Source organism: Stomoxys calcitrans, chromosome 2, assembly GCF_963082655.1.
Source record: "Stomoxys calcitrans chromosome 2, idStoCalc2.1, whole genome shotgun sequence".
Lineage (NCBI taxonomy): Eukaryota > Metazoa > Arthropoda > Insecta > Diptera > Muscidae > Stomoxys > Stomoxys calcitrans.
This window is the reverse complement of record NC_081553.1, coordinates 229,519,455-229,537,538: the sequence shown is the minus strand read 5'-3', so window position 1 is coordinate 229,537,538 and position 18,084 is coordinate 229,519,455. Positions and strand designations below refer to the sequence as shown.

At 41.4% G+C, this 18,084-nt stretch overlaps 1 protein-coding gene across 6 annotated transcripts in view; it reads right to left on the bottom strand.

The window, feature by feature from the left end:
* LOC106080393 (homeobox protein prospero) overlaps positions 1–18,084 on the bottom strand; it is a 237,675-nt gene that overhangs the window by 15,237 nt on the left and 204,354 nt on the right. For all 6 annotated transcript variants that reach the window (XM_059361345.1, XM_059361342.1, XM_059361346.1 and 3 more), the window contains 3 exons: positions 16,875–16,918; positions 2,876–9,283; positions 1,162–2,248 (listed from right to left, as the gene is read on the bottom strand). In XM_059361345.1, coding sequence (XP_059217328.1) covers positions 1,162–2,248; positions 2,876–7,466 — 5,678 coding nt within the window. In that variant the 5' untranslated portion in view covers positions 7,467–9,283; positions 16,875–16,918. The remainder of the gene's footprint in view (positions 1–1,161; positions 2,249–2,875; positions 9,284–16,874; positions 16,919–18,084) is intronic.

Below are 18,084 nucleotides of genomic sequence, written 5' to 3'. Positions count from 1 at the left end.
AACTTTGCCATGTTTTCTAGTCATTGGCTTTGTAGTTGTTGTTGCTGTTGGTGCTGCTGCAATTTTCTCTTCGTATTTGCAGCAGAAAAATAAGAAAGAAAACAGGGAAAAAGCACACGGCAAGTTTACAAAAAAAAAAAATTGAACTGAACCTGAGTGCATTGATTGATTTTGAATGCAATGCACCTTGATTGAAACGAACGAACGAACGAACATTGCCAAAGGAAGAGTTGTAAGGTAAGTGGCGAGGGGGTGGGGTGGTTCCTCACTCTCAGCTAGCAGCAGTAAAAGTAAAAGGTGCTGACGGTTGTTGGCCAGATTGGCGCGCTGCATCAAGTTGCATGGCCCGTGGGGGTAATAGGGGTTTCATTTGGGATTGGGGTGAGGCTACGTTTGGGCTTAAAGATTTGTTGAAGCATTTTGTAATCAATGGGTTGTTGATTCTTTAGCAAAAATTCTTAAGTTTATTTCCAAGCTTCGTCGGTTTTTATGCTTGCGATGGCGGTTTGGGAGGGGGTGGCAGGGATGTATGAATGCTTGGGTGATTGGTTGCTTGTTGTTTTTTTGATTTGAATAGTTAAGTGATTGGGGTTGTTGAAATAAGGTTTTGATTTCACTGCTACTTATTATAAGAGATTGGGTTGCTGCTGTTCTTTTGCTGCATACATTCAACGATTTGGCTTGTTTGCACTTCTGTAGGAACTACTTAAGGCAGCAACTTTTTTGTTTTCAGAATTTTGCAATGCAATAAAGAGACACTTGATTGGTTTCCTACTGTACAAATCCATGGACTCCTAAGAAAGGTAAGAAAATGGACCTAGAACGGGTTGACAGGGCAAGGGCCTAAGAAAGGAATGGGTATGGCTATGGATATGGTTGCTAGACAATATTTTACTGGTATGAAAAATGACTACTGTCAACAATCCTTGGCATAAAGTAAAGGAAATGGATCAATGAAAAAAGGAAGGGGTAGTTAAGGGTTATGGAGGCAGGAAGGTGTGACTATCAGATCTTTACAATTCTCTTCATTCACCTTTTCCCTTTTGGTAAACAAACAAAAAAAGCTTAACTAAATCTTATCAACATGCTTTAATATATTTTTGTAGTTTTTTGTTTTTTTTTTTTTTGGTTTTGGGAAAACTACCATGTCTATATACTCACATCATCTGTTGTTTCAAAAACGATATGGTTGGTTGCATTCCATCGAATTGCATATCGGCTGAATTGCAATCGGAACTGCGATCCTGAGCATCCATGGCAGCACGCAAATGGGCACTGTAGTCGGGTGAGCCACCGTGATGGGCGGCCGCCAGCAGCGCGGGATGTAACATGGTCGAGGGATGTGGTGGCAGTGGCGGTGACCCATCGCGTGTATCCATTAGGCTGCCCAGGCCGCCGGGCGGGCTGGACGACATTTTGATGTGGTGCATTTGAGCGGCTGTGGGCGGGGCGTGTGGGCCATGTGGCGGCGGTGCATGCGGATTAAAGAATGGACTGTACGGTGAGAAGACTTGCGATTCGTGTAGCGAAGGATTGGGTATGGCGACCGAGGTGGGCAACGACACGGGCAACATGGGTGGTGGTGGTGGCGGCACATTCGGATGGAAGGCTGGCGCCTGACTCCGTGGCGATGGACTTTGGGCGGGTGTGGAAATGCTGTTGCTTTGATTATTGCTTGACCCGGATGAGGTGGGACAACCGTTGCCCCCATTGTTATTGTTGTTCGCAATGTTATTGCTACTGTTGCTGTTGTTGTTGTTGTTGCTGCTGTTAATGTTATTGTTTAGCGAGGCGGGATTCAGGGCATTGCTGCCATTGTTATTGCAGGGTCCATTCATTTGTTGTTGTGATTGCATCTGTTGTCCACTGGCCGCTTGGAGGCCATTGGGTCCGTTGACACCTCCTACCACGGGTGGCACCAGGCCATCTTGGGCCAAAATGCGACTTACCGTTCGTGGCGTTATGCGGGTGTCCGTCACCTTATGGCGTTTCTTCTTGGGCGTCACCACCAGGCTCAGAGCCTCGTTCTGTTCCAATTGCTGTTGTTGGGCGAGTTGTTGCTGCTGCTGCTGTTGTTGTTGCTGCTGCTGCTGTTGCTGTTGCTGCTGCTGTTGCTGATCACGCGGCTCTGGCATACAGAAGGGATTCAATGGCTGCCCTCCACCCGACGTCATGGAGTTGTAGAGGGCTGCCGCTGCAACGGGATTCATGCCTTGCGGCGTCTTCGGTGCCTGAAACATTGCTGCCGCTGTGGGCGAAGGTCGTATATGAGGTGGTGGTATATTTATGGTACTTAAGCTATTGTTGTTAGTATTTTGGTTTGACACATTTGTCAAGTTTAAGTTAAGATTCGAATTCGAACCATTCATGCCACCCAGGCTGTTGGCCGCCCCTGCAACATCGCCCTGCATGTGGGCGGGGTGCTGCTGATTGTTCAGATTTTGCTGGCCCGAGGCGGCAGCAGCTGCCGACATGGCAGCCGCTGCAGCAGCATGATGCATTTGCAAGCCCATGGCTGCAGCAGCTGCGGCCGCTGGCGAGGGGAATGACAGCTGATTGCCGTTAAGGCGGGGCGCTGCTATGAGATTCTGACAGTTCTGGGCATTCAGCGCCGCTGCCATACTGTTTGGCGCATTGGGATTTTGGCTGTTGGCCAGGGGCTGGCACACATTGGCATTCAACGTATGCTGGGGCACATTGACCGGGGGCCCGTTGCCGCCAACGGCAACGCCTTGCAAGTGGGCACCCATTTGGGCGGCTTGCTGCGTGGCTTGCAGAGGATTTGTGTTAGTATTGGATTGATTTGGGTTATTTAAACTATTCGTTGAGCTAGAGTTATTGTTATTAACTAAGAGTAGATTACCATTATTATTACCTGCTTGATTCACTGCTGCGGAGTGTCCATTCGATTGGGCGGAGGAGGCTGAGCTGTTTGTGCTATTGTTGGCGGAGCGATCGGCCACCTTGGTGCGCGGCGATTTGCGATCGAGGATTTGTGAGGCGAGCAGAAGATCCTTGTTGAGTTGTTCGGCGGCGGCAGCGACCGAGTCAGATTGTTTGCTGAAGAGGCGGCGTTGGTGTACGAAGCGAGTGACGATTGTGTCAACCAGGGCTGACAGCGAGGTGGTTATTTCGGACTTGAGGACATCGGCCAGGCCCTCGAGATCGGCTCCGGACATACGCATTATGGAGCTCGAACTGGTCCGCAGCATGTTGAACTTCTCGGAGAGTTCGCTCTTGAGGGCGGTATTATGTCGGGCATTGACGCGATTGTTGTGATGCAATTGGGGCCGAGTGGGCTGCTGTTGCAGCGACTGCTGGTGTTCCTGCTGCATTTGCTGTAACTGTTGCTGCTGTTGGCGCAATTGTTGCTGAGCAACTTGCTGCTGTTGTTGGACCACCTGCTGTTGCTGCTGCTGAGCTTGTTGTTCCTCCTTGCGGCGTTGCTGCTGCTCCTGCTCGAAACGTCTTTGCTGTTCCTGTTGTTCCTGCACTTGCTGTTGTTGCTGCTGCTGCTGTTGTTGTTGTTGCTGCTGCTGCAATTGCTGTTGCTGCTGGCGTTCTTGCTGCTCTGCAGCCTCTTTGGCCATGCGGGCCTCCTGCTCAAAGAAGAATTGCTGGCCCAAATACATGGCGGCAGCATTGCTGATGGCGGGATGAGTTAGCCCTGCCTCGCCAGCCTGCAATTGAGGCATGTGTTGCAACAAGGGCAGGGGTCCGTTGAACGACTGCTGCATATGTGGATGACCCACCAGAGGGTTATGTAATTTGCCCGACATCATTTTGCTCATCATTTGCGACAGCACATTGGGGGTATTGTCCAGGGAATTTTGATTGTTCACCACCATCTTATCATCACTCTTCAGGTTCAACGAGGGCGAGGTAGAGCTGGGCCTTACATCGCCATTCTGGCGATCCTTGTCATCGACATGGCTCACATCTTCCCCGGTGAGGGGAGGCGAGGGCGAAAGATCTCCATTGTTATCCTCTTGCTCCATGCAGTCGCTGACATTATCATCGATTTCTTGGCACTCGGACTCCTGTTCCATGCGAGAACACAATTGCACATATTTTTGCTGCATCTCGGCCAACTGTTCCTGCATGGAACGCAATTGTGATTTGAGGGCATTCTTCTCGTTGCGTTTTTGCTGTAGCTGGGGCGACTCATTCTCATCCGAGTCGTCTGCATCGTTTAGCATCATGGTCTGAAGATTGAGGCCAAAATTCAGACCAGCCGCTGCAGCCACATAACGTTCCATGGCATGCTGTTGGGGCTGGTAGAGCTTACGTTTCTTGCAGCCATTGACCTGCAGATGAGCCTGATTGAGCGAGGGGCTGGAGCGCATGCTGGAGACAATATTTTCCACACGGGCTCTTTTCAAGTCGGACTTTTTGGAGATGCCCGAGGAGACATCTTTGTCAAGTTCATCCTCCAAATCGTCCTTGCTATTTTCCAGCAACATCATATCCGATTGGCTGGGCGAGGCCAAGGACTCCAAATCCGATCTGGAGTTGAGGCCCATGAGCTCAACATCTTCGAGTATCTCATCGGCCTCCTTCTTGGTTACCACCGCAGTCATATCCATGTGTTCGCTATCGGCTCGATGATCACTGTCGGGCTCCTGCTCCATTTGATCGCATTCCGATTGTTGCTCCTCCTGCTGGGCAGCCGGGGAGTTGAGGCCCTCGGAGTCCGAGGACTTGCGACGATCGCCATTCATTAGGCCATCCATGGAGTTGGCATGTAAACTGGGTTCACTTTTGATTTTGATTTCGGATAGTGAATCTTCGATAAGATTTATCACATTGGTATTGGACGATTTTGAATCGCTGACATTGTTGTTGTTATTATTGTTGGCTGAGTTATTATTGTTGTTGTTAGTGCTATTTGAGTTGTTGTTATTGTTGGCCATTTTAAGAGAATCCTGGGGTTCCTTATTCTGCTGTTGCTGCTGCTGTTGCTGTTGTTGGCTTATGACAGAGCGCAACTCCTGATCCAGTTGCATGAGCTCCTTCTTACCTTGCAGTATGTTACGCAGCATATGATGGGCCAAATCATTTTGTTGCTGTTGCAAATTGGGCGAGGTGGAGCTGCCATGTTGGCTGTTGTTGGATAGGGAATTTGCATTATTCGAATTGTTATTACCTACCGAGGGAGCTCTGGGTGGAGTGGTAGCACTGAGGTCACCTACGGAGCGGGCGGTACCATTCTCCTCCACAGATCGCTCGCTGCAATTGCTAATGCGGCGATTTTTGGGAGAGGGCGAGGAGGTGATCTGCTGCTGTTGCTGTGTATCAGCATTATTGGCATTTATTGTGTTGTTATTGAGCAATTTGGTGGTGGCATTAAGGCCCAAGGAGTTCACAAGGCCAGCAGCACTGAGCAAATCGGCACTGGTGGCCGACTCCATGGCCGCTGCCAACATGGCATTGTCCAAGTTTGTGGGTAGCCCACTGGTAGCATCCTGGGCCTGCTTCATTTGACGGCCAAACAATTCGTTTAGCATTTTGGCCGAGCCGAAACCGTTGGCCCCAAAGAAATTGCCAAGGGCGGCCGTGAATTGGCCCGTCAGCAAGGAGGCGGTGGGTGACGAGGATGACCCCGGCGAATTTTGTTGCTGACCACTACTATTGTTACTGGTGCAGTTGGGTGTTAGGAAACTTTTCGTCGTCACCGACGACGACAGATGATGATGATGATGGGCAGTGGGTGAGGTCGATGATTGTGATTGATTTAATAAGGCCCCATATAGAGCTCCTCCAGCGGCACCCGCGGCAGCCGCAGCAGCACTACTCATTAAGGCAGCAGCTGTTGACGGCGTTAATATTGTGGCTGGCTGTGAAAGGGCCAATTGTGATGCCGAGGGACTTGAATTGTTGCTGTTATTGTTATTGCTATTATTATTGTTATTGTTGTTGCTGTTGTTGGAATTTTGCAATTGTTGCTGGTGTTGCGTTAATTGCTGTATAAAATTGGGCAACGAGGCGAAAATATTCAAATCACTTTTATCGAAATCCTCAAAATCACTACAATTATTTGCGGTTATCGTACCGTTGTTATTATGATTATTACTATTACCGTTCGTTTCATTCACATTGGAATTATCACTTAAACGCAATGACGTACTAGGCGTCGTTGTATTTGAGGTTGTTGCTGTTATAGAGGATGCTAATGTTGTTGCACTACTACGCTTTGTTGTTGCTGTATTCTTTTTGTTATTTAAGGATAATGAAGAGGAAGTAGCACTACTCGTCACTTTTGTGTTTCGATTTTGTAAATTTCCTGTCTGAGACGATTTTTTCTTGCTATTATTATTCGATTTGAGTTCCGTAATTTTTCTCGAGCCACACGACGTCTGCGAGGCGAGAGCTAACGGAGATGACGTTGTTGTCTTATTGACGGCACCACTATGACTACTTTCTGTAAAATGTTCAACGACTTGTACGACTTGTTGTTTACTGCTGTTATTGCCGTTTTCTGAAATTGTCGTGGCCGTCGTCGTCGTAGTCGTCGTTGATGGCGGCTGCGTTGTCGTTGTCGTCGTCGTGCCTGTAGACGACGAATTCGTCGCCGTTATTCCTGCTTGAGTAGTAGTGGTGTTGTTGTTGCTGCTGTTGAGTGTAGATGACGATGTGGCTGTGTTTGCTCTTCCAGATGACGATGACGATGATGATGGTGGTGTTTTTGTGTTTGTCTTTGCCGTAGCACCACCACCACCAGCACCACTCTGACTTATACGGCCACCACCACTACGTTTAGGGCTGTTGTTGGTGTGTGAGGAGCTACTACCACTACTACCACCAACCCCACCAACACTACTGCCGACAGTGTTAAGAGTATTGCCGGCGAAGAGAAATATAACTTCGTCGTCGTCGTCTTCTTCTTCGTTTTGTGCCTCTGTGTTAGTCGTAGTGGCTGTTTTAGAATTTTTTATACACTCTTGCAAGTCGTTGTCGCCGTGGTTATTGGCGTCGTCGCCGTCGTCGTCGTTGTCGGCTATAATATTTGTGGTCTCCTCTTGGTTGCTGTTTGAGTCTTTTGTTGGATTTTCGCCGTTTTCCTTGGGTTTTTTTACTCCTTTGGTTTTTATTAGAATATCTTGGTCTTGGTCGCTTTTATATTTTTGCCGCCGTTTCAGGCAGTGTTGTTGCTGTTGTTCCTTTCCCCTGCTTAAAGGTTGGGGTGAGGAGGATGAGGATGATAGCTGGTCGTAGCCGTTATTTGGCGTTTCCGTGTCCTCCTCCGTTTTAAGATTTGTCAGTGTTTCCTTGAATTCTTGGCTCTGAAAGTCGTTAAGAGCGGTCCTGGCCGCTTCATAGATATTGGCGTTTGAGGGCGTCGTCGTCGTTGTTGTTGTTGTTGCAGTTGTTAAGCTTGAATTTGTCGTCAATGTTGCCTTAAGCAATGACTTATCATCAGCAGTGAACAAACCAAAACAATCTGTGTCCTCCTCTGATGACATCATCAGATGCCGCCCCCCCTAACACCCGAAGTGATTGGTGGAGCAGCAGCACAGCAGCAGCAGCTACGTGAGCAAAGCACACGCGTTCGTTTGTTCCTGGTGGCCGCTCTGTTCCTCAATTTCCTTTGGCTCAATTTCCTTGCCCAAGAGGTAAACAGAGAAAGGAATTTTGCCGGAGCAAAAGGAGCTTGAGCTTAAAACTCTCAATTATTACTCTTGCTCTCTAGGGGAGTCTAAAGGAAATCTTAATCCTTCGCTCTGGCTTATGGGCTCTCTCTTTTGGCTCTTGTGTAATTATTGTTTTATTTTAATATCCAACTCCCCCGTTTTCGGTTGACTACTAAAGATAAGAGTTTTTGGATTCGCCGTCTTTTCTCCTTGCTTTGCCTTCTGGCGAGAGTGTGTGTGTGTGTGTGCAGATAGGGCCTTGACTCACAATTGCTCTCCCTGTGTTTGATTCACTCAGGCATATGTGGTGGCCGAGTACAGAGGCTTAATCTTGCCTGAGACTAAGACTACTCTCTTAGTCGTGAGAGTGTGTGTAAGTAATTTACTTTTTTCGTTTTGCTCTCACAGAGGGTGCGTGTGAGTGTGTGTTTGCCAGTGTTTAACTCGACGTTTCCGTTTCGCTTCACTTCCCCAAAATCTCAGCCACAACAACAGCAACCAGCCGGGAAAACCAAGCAAAGTTAGTTGTTTGGTGCGTGTCTGTTTTCGGTTTTTTGTCTCGGGCAGCAGGCGATTTGAAAACTCGCCGTCTTTGTTGTTTTTCCCCCTTTGGACAAAAATTGATTTGATGTGGGTGAGTGCTGTTTCTGTGTGTGTTTCAAGTTTGGGAAGAAGAGTGCGTTGTTGCCGGCGTTATTTTGGTGGGGGCTTTGGGCAGCAGCAGCAGGTGGGAGTGGGAAAAATGCAAGTAAACGAAGTGGGGTGTTCGGTTGGTTTGCTCTTAGTTCAATGGGGTTATGGCAATGAAAATATTCAAATTTGAAGCTTTCCTTTGTTAGGCTCCTTTTAGAATTTGTTTATATTACCAAAAGAATCCTTTACTTCCCCAGGTATGATTTCCCTTATTTTGGTAGTGGCCTTGTGTTTTTGTTTTTCTCAGTCTAGTTTTTACTATTCTTGTCTCTTATTATTATGCTATGTTTGTGTGCGTATGGGTGTTTTATTTCCTTTTCCGTTTCCTTGTTTTCTTTGGCGTTCTACAAAAAAATATTTTTGCTGACTTGTGGCGGGGGGGGCAAACTGAAAACTGAATTTGAGCTCGCTTTCACTTTCTGGTTCGTTCTCGCCAAACTTAGAAATTTTGATTGGTTCGGAATATTGTGTTTTGGTTTTTCCCTTTACTCTTCTTCAGCTCCTCCTTGCGTTTTGCCTTCCTTTTCAAAATATGACGTTTACGTTTTTTCCTTTTTCTAATTGTAAATTTTGTTTTGTTACTTCTTTCCACCACCACACACATGCGAATGTCTTTTGCATTTAATTTTTATTGTGAAAATTATAGATATTCCTTTGTGTTTGATTGTTTTTTGCTTTTGTCATGTCTTTTTGTCCTCATCAAGAATGAATTTTTTTGTTTTCGTCTAGATCTTTATAAGGAATTTTTATATTCATTGATTTTGTTTTTATATTTTAATTGGGATTTATTTTTCTTTTTAATTGATGTTGTTCAAAATTTAAAAAAGAACATTTTCTAATTTTGGTTTTTCAAGATTTTTTTAGTTGAAATTTTAAGTTTGATGTTTATTTTTTTCAAAAATTTTGTATTGGTTTTGTATTGTAACTCTCTCCTTTTTTACGCGCGCTTAAAAGTCTCTCTGCAAATAAACAAGGTAAAGAAAGAAAGGAGAAACCCATTAAATAGACAATTTAGAAAAATGTAAGAGTTTTAAAATATGGTCACTTCCATTTTGAAGGGGAAAAGGGGCAAACCAGCCTTCTTAGTTTTCTAAACCTGCTTGTGAAGGAGCAGAGTATGTTCTCAACCCACTCAAACATCCTCTAAAAAGTTTAGATAATTTTGTTAACCCTTATTTTAATAAGGCTTGCCAAGTTCTCTGCCGAGTTTAAGGATAATTTGCTTTTTTAGCCCTTTTTTTTCTTTTTAAATGGGTGGGGGTGGAAGGAAGGTTGCTACCCAAAACTTTGGCAAAGCAAAGAAAATTGAGTTTGAGTTTCAAGGGTTTAAGGGCTTGTTGGCAGTTGGAATACATATATAACCCAATTTTCTACTCATTTGGTAGTGATGGCTGATGAAGAGTTGTTTAGTAAATTTGGGAGTTTAAATATTTCTTAAATAACCATTTAAAGTAAGCAACCCAAGGGAGGCTGTAATATGACCAAGTGATGGTTTGGCGTAGTTGAAAACACACATTTGTAGTTAGTTAAACAAAAAAAAAAAAAAAAAATAGAACAAACTAGAAGAGGCTTCTTTGCAAATTTTTTTCAATTTAGTTTAAAATAAGCATAGACATTAGTTTGATATGAGTTTACTTATAATCTAGAAAAGTAGTAAAATCTTAAAAGAAATCTAATGGGTAGTCAAGAATATGTTGAGAAACACTGATTTTAGTGTGCAATATTTCAAGAAACGGTCAGAGACTGCCTGTTGTATTTTAAAAAAGTTTACTTTAATTTTTTTTTTTTCAAAAAAAGTGTTTATAAAAATGTGTTAACAATACAACAAAAATCAAAAAAAAAGAAACTAAAACATTTTACGGCCCTAAGTTCACTATATTTGTAAATTTGTACATTTTGACATCAATCCAAATCAAGCAATACAATGACAATCGAACCTCAAATGCATGGTAAAAGTTATTGTAGATCTCAATCCGACAATCTTGTAGCGATTTTGGGAACTATCAAGAAAAAACAAGTAAAAGCGTGTTAAGTTCGGCCGGCCCGAATCTTTTATACCCTTCATTATATTGGGTTGCCCAAAAATTAATTGCGGCTTTTTTAAAAGAAAGTAAATGCATTTTTAATAAAACTTAAAATGAACTTTAATCAAATATACTTTTTTTACACTTTTTTCTAAAGCAAGTTAAAAGTAACAGCTGATAACTGACAGAAGAAAGAATGCAATTACAGAGTCACAAGCTGTGAAAAAATTTGTCAACGCCGACTATATGAAAAATCCGCAATTACTTTTTGGGCAACCAATAGATCGAATTTGTCGAATTCTTTTCCCGGTACCTCTTTTTAGGTAAACAAAGTATAAAAAAAAAGAATTGCTATGCTATTGGATTGAATTGAATTGAGTGTTGGAGACCATAGTAGAGTCAGTCATTGTGTAAACTTTCAGCCAATTTGAATAAGAATTGCGCCCTTTAGGAGCTCAAGAAGTAAGTTAGGGAGATCGGTTGGGAGCTGTATCAGTTTCAAACCATATTTGACACATATATTGAAGGTCTTGGGAGAAGCTGTTGCACAAAATTTCAGCTAAATCGGATAATAATTGTCAAGAAGTCAAGACTCCAGATCGGTTTATATGACCGCTCCATCAGGTGATAGACCGATTTCAACCATACTTTGCACAGCTATTGGAAGTGGTGCAAAAACATCATGTGTAAAGTTTCAGCTAAACCGGATAATAATTGCGCCCTCTAGAGACTGAAAAAGTCAAGACCCAAGCTCGGTTTATGTGGCAGCTATATCAAAACATGGACCGATCTGGCCCATTTACAATCCCAACCTACTAAACTAATAAGAAGTATTTGTGTAAAATTTCAAGCGACTAGCTTTACTCCTTCTTCGTGCTTTCGATAGACAGACGGACGGGCATAGAATGTCATTACGATCAAGAATATATATACAAACAGCATGACGAAATTAGTATACCCCCATCCAATGGTGAAGGTTATAAAAATTATGAAAATCGAGCATTTTGGGTAGTTGGTGAGAAGCTGGAGTATTTTCTATGTCATTGTCGGGTTTTTGCTGCTAACAGACACCGGCGCTTAGGTGGTGTCACAATACCAGACATGAACCGACTAAGGAGGGTGGCATGAAGCACAATTAAGGATTTTATAGAAGTACGGATTTTGTAGAAGCATTGGATTTTTGAACTTTGAACTACCACACAACGTGCGGAGTTTTGTCGTAATCGGTTCAGATTGCTGTTGGATTTCATAAAAATCGGTTCAGGTCCAGATATATCTCCCATATACAACTATCAACAGATTTTCACTTTTAGAGCTTTTGTAAGCGTAGTTCTAACCAATGACAGGAAAGCAGTAGACCTCTTCAAGTCTAGATTAGGCCACATAGTTTTGGAATGCTCATAGCACCCTCTTTGCGACCACCTATCATTCGTTGCCCTTCGGGCCTGGTCCTGAAAACTTAGCTTACATGTCGCTAGAGGCATACCCACAGATTCCAATGTCCCTGGAGTGTGTAAGGTAGTTCCTAGTCTCGCAAGCTCGTCTGCTTTAGAACTCCCTGGGATATCTCTGTGGCCCGGCACCCAGAACAGGTGAATTTTGATCTGTTCAGCCATCTCTGCGATAGTCGAGGGCGTTTTTTGTGTTCAGAAATACGTTCTCCACGGATTTAATGGCTGCCTGAAAATATATTTATGCCAATGGCTGCCTGAAAATATATTTATGAAAATATGACATTATATCGCAGCCATTCTACCACTTCCTTAATTCCAAGGATCTCTGCTTGATACACACTGCAGTGGTCGGGTAAGCTCTTCGATATGACCATTTCTAGATCTTTAGAGTACACCCCAAAGCCCACCTGGTCATTTCGTTTGGAACCATCCGTATAGAAGTGTATGTAACTTCTGTTACCATGGATATCGTAGTTCCAATCGGTTCTATCAAGAATAGTGGTACAGTAATTTTTATGAAAAAGCGTCTCAGGTAGGGTGTAATCCACACTGCCTGGAACATCGGATATTGTATCAAGAATAACACAGTGTTCGTAGCCGACACATGACCTTTAACCCACGGCAGTGTTCGCTACAATTTGGGTAGCCGCAATGTCCAGAGGCGTAAGATGAGGCATTAAATTCAGTGCATCAGATGGTGTCGTCCTCAGTGCGGTTGTGACGCACAAACAAGCCATCTTTTGGATCCGGTTAAGTACTGAGCAGTAGGTAGATTTTTGAAGCGCCGTCCACCAGACCACAACACCATATAGCATTATAGGTCTGACAACTGCAGTATATACTCAATGCATGACACGCGGTCTAAACCCCCAACTTTTGCCAATGGCTTTCTTGCAGGTGTATAGGGCAAGAGTGGCCTTTCTTGCCCTTTCCAAAATGTGGGACTTGAAGTTCAATTTCCTGTCCAGCAAAACACCCAGGTATTTTATTTAGCCTGCTTACCCAATGCAGTGTTGGATATCAATAGATCAGATCCGCCTTTCCTTTATTTTATTTTATTTTATTTATATATAGTTTTTTTATTTTTTGTTTTTATTTAAAAAAAAAAAATTAAAGAGGGTCATTGACCTTTCTAACGTATATTTTTCCAACATTTCTGTTTTTTTTTTCTTAACGCCTACTGCATGAAGGATAAACGATGAAGAGACTGACAACTTTTCGTCCTTTGGCCTTTTTGAAGGCATAGAGAAAACTCGTCAAAGAGGAGATAGTTTAATAAGGCGGAATAATGGTTAATTTAATACTCTAAACTGGTTGTTGCCAAGACAACTTCCATGACTTCTGGCGTTTTTTTTTGAATGTAGTATTAGTTGAAAAAGGCAATTCTCTAAAGGAATTTCATTTATAAAAAGTGTCCTTTGTCAATAACTACAATTTGGTAATGCATTTCTCTGCACCAACTATTGCTTTGGCCTCTATTGATAGTTATTCTTTCAAGGGGTGGTGGGTTTTTTCTTTCATGATTGGCACTCGCCACTGCTCTGAGCTAAACTTTGCTTAGCCTGGTGGTTGTTTGGAATGCGGCAGAAGGTATTATTTTGTACCTTGCACTCGTCCCCTATCGATTGATGACGATGCGGATGATGAGGAAGCGAATGCAACAGAATGATTTTGGGCTGAGTTTGAAAAGTCGCAAGAGAGCCCGTAACTGTACCCAAAAATAACAGACCGAGTAGTTGTTGTCGCCTTCATTCCTTTGGTGGAAAAAGTTCTTCCTTTACCCTCTCTCTCTCTTCTCTTTCTAAGAGGATTTTTATTGTTTTAGGGGATAGTTGTGCTGCAATGCATTTTTATTTGCTTAGCAAAATAGCAACACAGTGATTGTTTGCTTTTGATGTAAAGGAATTTGTTTTGTGGGTCTCTGTAGTTTATGATTTTATTTTTTTTTTGAGGTGGTGATTTTATAGAAGGGAGATGTGGAGAATGAGGAAGACAATGTAATAATGTAATTTAATTTGTTAAGAAATTGTATGTAGAGTTGTGAGCAAACCGGTTTTTTTTTCTAGCATGGACATTTCTTAAGATTTGCATCTAAGACAAAAAGATTTTCTTGGAAAAATTTCTTAGAACTAGTTTGATCTGCATGGGAAAATGCCTTTTTGGCTTTTATTTTCCAAAGTGAAGAGAAATTTGAATCTGCATTACTATGGTCATCACTGTGATAAGCCTTGTCTTTTTGACTTCCAAGCATGCTGAAGGAAAGAAATTAGATTTGTTTAGAAATTTTTTTTTGTCATTATGTCCTTCGAACTATGCCTGGGAAGCTACGGTGTACTTTGGTGGTCATTTAATAAGGTATAAGGGTAATTTAACCAATTTATTTGTGAAAATTAGCTGGAAAAGAGCTTCATATATATACCATTATTACATGTTGCTCGGAAATCATGACAATGGGGAAATTTTGTAAAATTACCATATGCCCTACAGTGTACGGCAAGAATTAGTCTCTTCAGATGATCAATAATTTAAAACGGAGAGTCGTCTACATGAAAGCCTCTCTAACAAAACAAGGCGATTTCTTGAAAAATTTTAAATTACTTTGCTTTTATATTCCCTGTTGTGTGGTTTTCCCCTCCTAATGCTGGCAACATTTGAGGAACTATGCCAAGTAAATCTTCTCTCCAAAGCGGTATCGCACTGCGGCACACCGTTCGGTCTCGGCTATAATATTAGGCCTCTAACCATTGAGCTTAAACTTGAATCGGACTGCACTCATTGATATGTGAGAAGTTTGTCGATGTTCCTAAGTGGAATGTTCATGGGCAAAGTTTGCATTTTGCAAACTCCCAGGCCCACTCTTGGTTTGATCCATCCGTTTAGTATGAACTTCCAGATGGCAATACCAGAGTTCCATCAATTCAAGACTGTGACACTGGCAGCAGTGCTTTGCACTTGATCTCAAGTGTCGTCTCTGGTACCCGATCTCCTCTGCGCCTTCTCTTACTTTATATGGAACAAAATTATTCTTTGAATATTTATTTTCGACAATTCAAGAGCTTTTAGTGAAAATCATGATACGAAAATAGTAAATGTATATCGCTTGGCTAACAGTATTACAATATAAATGCCTTTATATGAGCTCTATATGATCTTTATTGCTCTACGAATTCGCTCGAAGTGTTTTAGTTTGAATGTTAGAAGTACTCCACTCTTAAAATCCGATTAATGTTCGATTTAAGAGTGTTTCCGGGGTCCCCAAGCATTTAGCTCTGAAAAAAATATAAGCATCGTGCTCTACCCTCAAATAGCATTTATTTAAACCTAATATTGCCATTGGACAAAGGAAATTTTATGGGATGAGGAGTCTCCAAACATTTGGCCAAAAATTTGGTTATCAAATTCGTTTTCTAATCTCCAATACCTTTCATTTGAGCCACATATGGCCATAGTCGGTAAATTTGTACTTTTTGGGGGAGGGTTTTTTGGGGGAAGGGGCGGTGTTCCAAATACATGGTCCCACATTTCTATATCAAATCCGTATTCTACTCCCAAGTACCCCCATAGTAAGTAATTGCTGTTTGTGGGAGTTTTGGAATAGGGATAGACCCCCAGAAAATTGGTCCCGAAAGTGGGTATCAATTTTGTGCTCTACTCCCTAATACATTTCATTTGATCCCCACATTGACATGGTCGTTAAATATGTCCGATTTAGGCAGCGGGTTGGTTCACCGAACTCTTAGCCCTGAAAATAAATCAGCTTCGGGCTCTACTTTCAAATATCATTTATTTTGTCATTGGCCTCAAAATTGAATATCAAATTCGTTTTCTAATCTTCAATACCATTTTATTTAAACTCATTATTGGAAAAGTCAGCAAATCTTTCCGGTTTGGGATATGGGCCCTAAAAACTATGGTGAGCAAATGCGTACTATTTGGGGGTTATTATGGGGGTGGAACGTCCCTTAGACATTTAGTGCCGAATGTTGAAATCACATTTGTGGTCTACTTCCAAATACCTTTCATATGAGCCCCATATTTCCATAGTCGGCGAACACTCAGTGTTCAAATTCATGTTATACTACAAAAAAAAAAAAAAAAACACCTTATTTAAGCCCCATATTGTAATGATCAGCAAATATGTCTTATTTGGATGGTGTTATGAGGTGGGTTGGCCCCATAGACACTTTTCCCGAATATTAGAATGAACTTTAATCAAATATACTTTTTTTACACTTTTTTTCTAAAGCAAGCTAAAAGTAACAGCTGATAACTGACAGAAGAAAGAATGCAATTACAGAGTCACAAACTGTGAAAAAATTTATCAACGCCGACTATATGAAAAATCCGCAATTACTTTTTGGGCAACCCAATACTTGCCAATGCCTTTCATTTTAGGTCCAGATTGCCAAGGTCGGTAAATATGTCCGATTTAGGGGTGTTTTGAAGGTTGGGGTGGTACCCCTAACATTTGGTTCGACAATTGTATATCAGATACGTTTTCTTATTCCAAATATCTTTCATTTGAGTCCCATATTGTCGTGATTGCTCTAAGTATATATTTGGTAGTATTTAGGGTGGGGCGGTCCCCCTAGATACCCCATCCAAAAATTGGATACCAAATTTTTATTTTTAGGTTACTATAAGATAGCACACAAAATTTCGCTTAAATCGCACCACCCATCACCGAGATCTGGCGTTTCTGAAAATTAGGGTAAAGGGAAGGGTCCGCTCCCCTTTCAGATATCAAAAAATTTAGTTCCCTTTTTTCACCACGGGGTCATTATGCAACATCAGTGAAAATTTCATGAAAATCGGTTCAGCCGTGTTTGAGTCACCTAGAACAATTTAACTGACAGTAATGCCAAAAAAGATGAGTATCTATAGCCAGAAAGCAAAAAAACCCACATGAAAATAAATGGCATTTGAATTTTAAACTGTATGTGTATGACTTTATGGTAAAGAATTTTTTCTAGAATTAAATTAGGGTTTTAATATTAGAATATTTAAAATATAGATCTATATTTAAATTACTTAAAAAATAGATTTAAAATTGCACAAAAATTCATATTTACCACAAACAAAGCGTTATTATCTCTGTCGTCCATCGTTAATCCTCCTGCAAAAACAAAAATAATAAAAATCACCATAAATATTAGGAAAATCAAAATGCTTTTATTTGAAGTTCTTTCAATGATAATTAAGACTAAATAATATTTGGCATTAGCTTGAAAGGCATATTTAAAAAAAATAAGTTATTAAAAATTTTCGTGTGGGTGGGATCATCACAAAACAAGAAGAGAAAACAAGAAATCGAATATGAGTAGTAATAATAAAATTTTTGTATTGTTTTATTTCACTTTATGCGCCAATAATTAAAAATTATTCAACAGTTTACAACTTAATAAAAAATATTTTTTCATGGATTTTCATAAGAAAAATCCTATTTTTGTATTTTGTCCAACATTGACATCAGTTGATAGTAATAACATTAGAATTCATACTTATTTTCTTATAATCGCCCTCTCTATTTTCTGTTATTTGAGGTTCCAAATCGTGGAAGAGTTCTTTTTTTATTCATACTCTCCTCCCTCGGTGCGTGCCACAAGTTATGTTGTACACCTGGCCATTTACGCCTCAATAAAACTACATGGCATAACAACAACAATTCATAAAGCCCTCCGGTAATTATGATGACAATAACAATGATCATCTTTGCCATAGCACAAAGTAAAGGCACAGTTAAAATAAATTCGAAATACGTCGGTTCTCTTTTTACAACTAAAATCTTTGCTGGAATGTTGGTTGAATGGCTTTGTCTGTCCTTCTTGTGTATGGGTGTTTTGTTGCATGGTGTTGGTGTTAAAGGTTGTGTAACAACATGGGTTATTAGTTACGATTTCTACCTGAAGCCCGCAGTTCTAAATTCATTCTTCACAGCAGGATTCTGACTAATATTGTGTGTTTTAAACCAAGCAGTAGCCGAAGGCTTTGACAAAATATCAGGGTATGGTACATTTTCAACCATGAATATGTAAAATATAAATTTCCGAATATAGCTGTTTAAAATTCAATTATAGCATTTGTTTCTTGTTTTAGTTATTTTTATAACAAAATTTAATTTTTTGAAGAATTATAAGCTATTTAAAAATTCACTAAATCATAAGCTTTTAGTTTTAGATCTTTTTACAATTACAATTAGCTGTCCCTGGGTGCTTGGTTTCAAGTAAAAGTGTTTGCGGTCCCCTTTTGAAATGGTCCAAATTTGAAAATTATTTATATTTG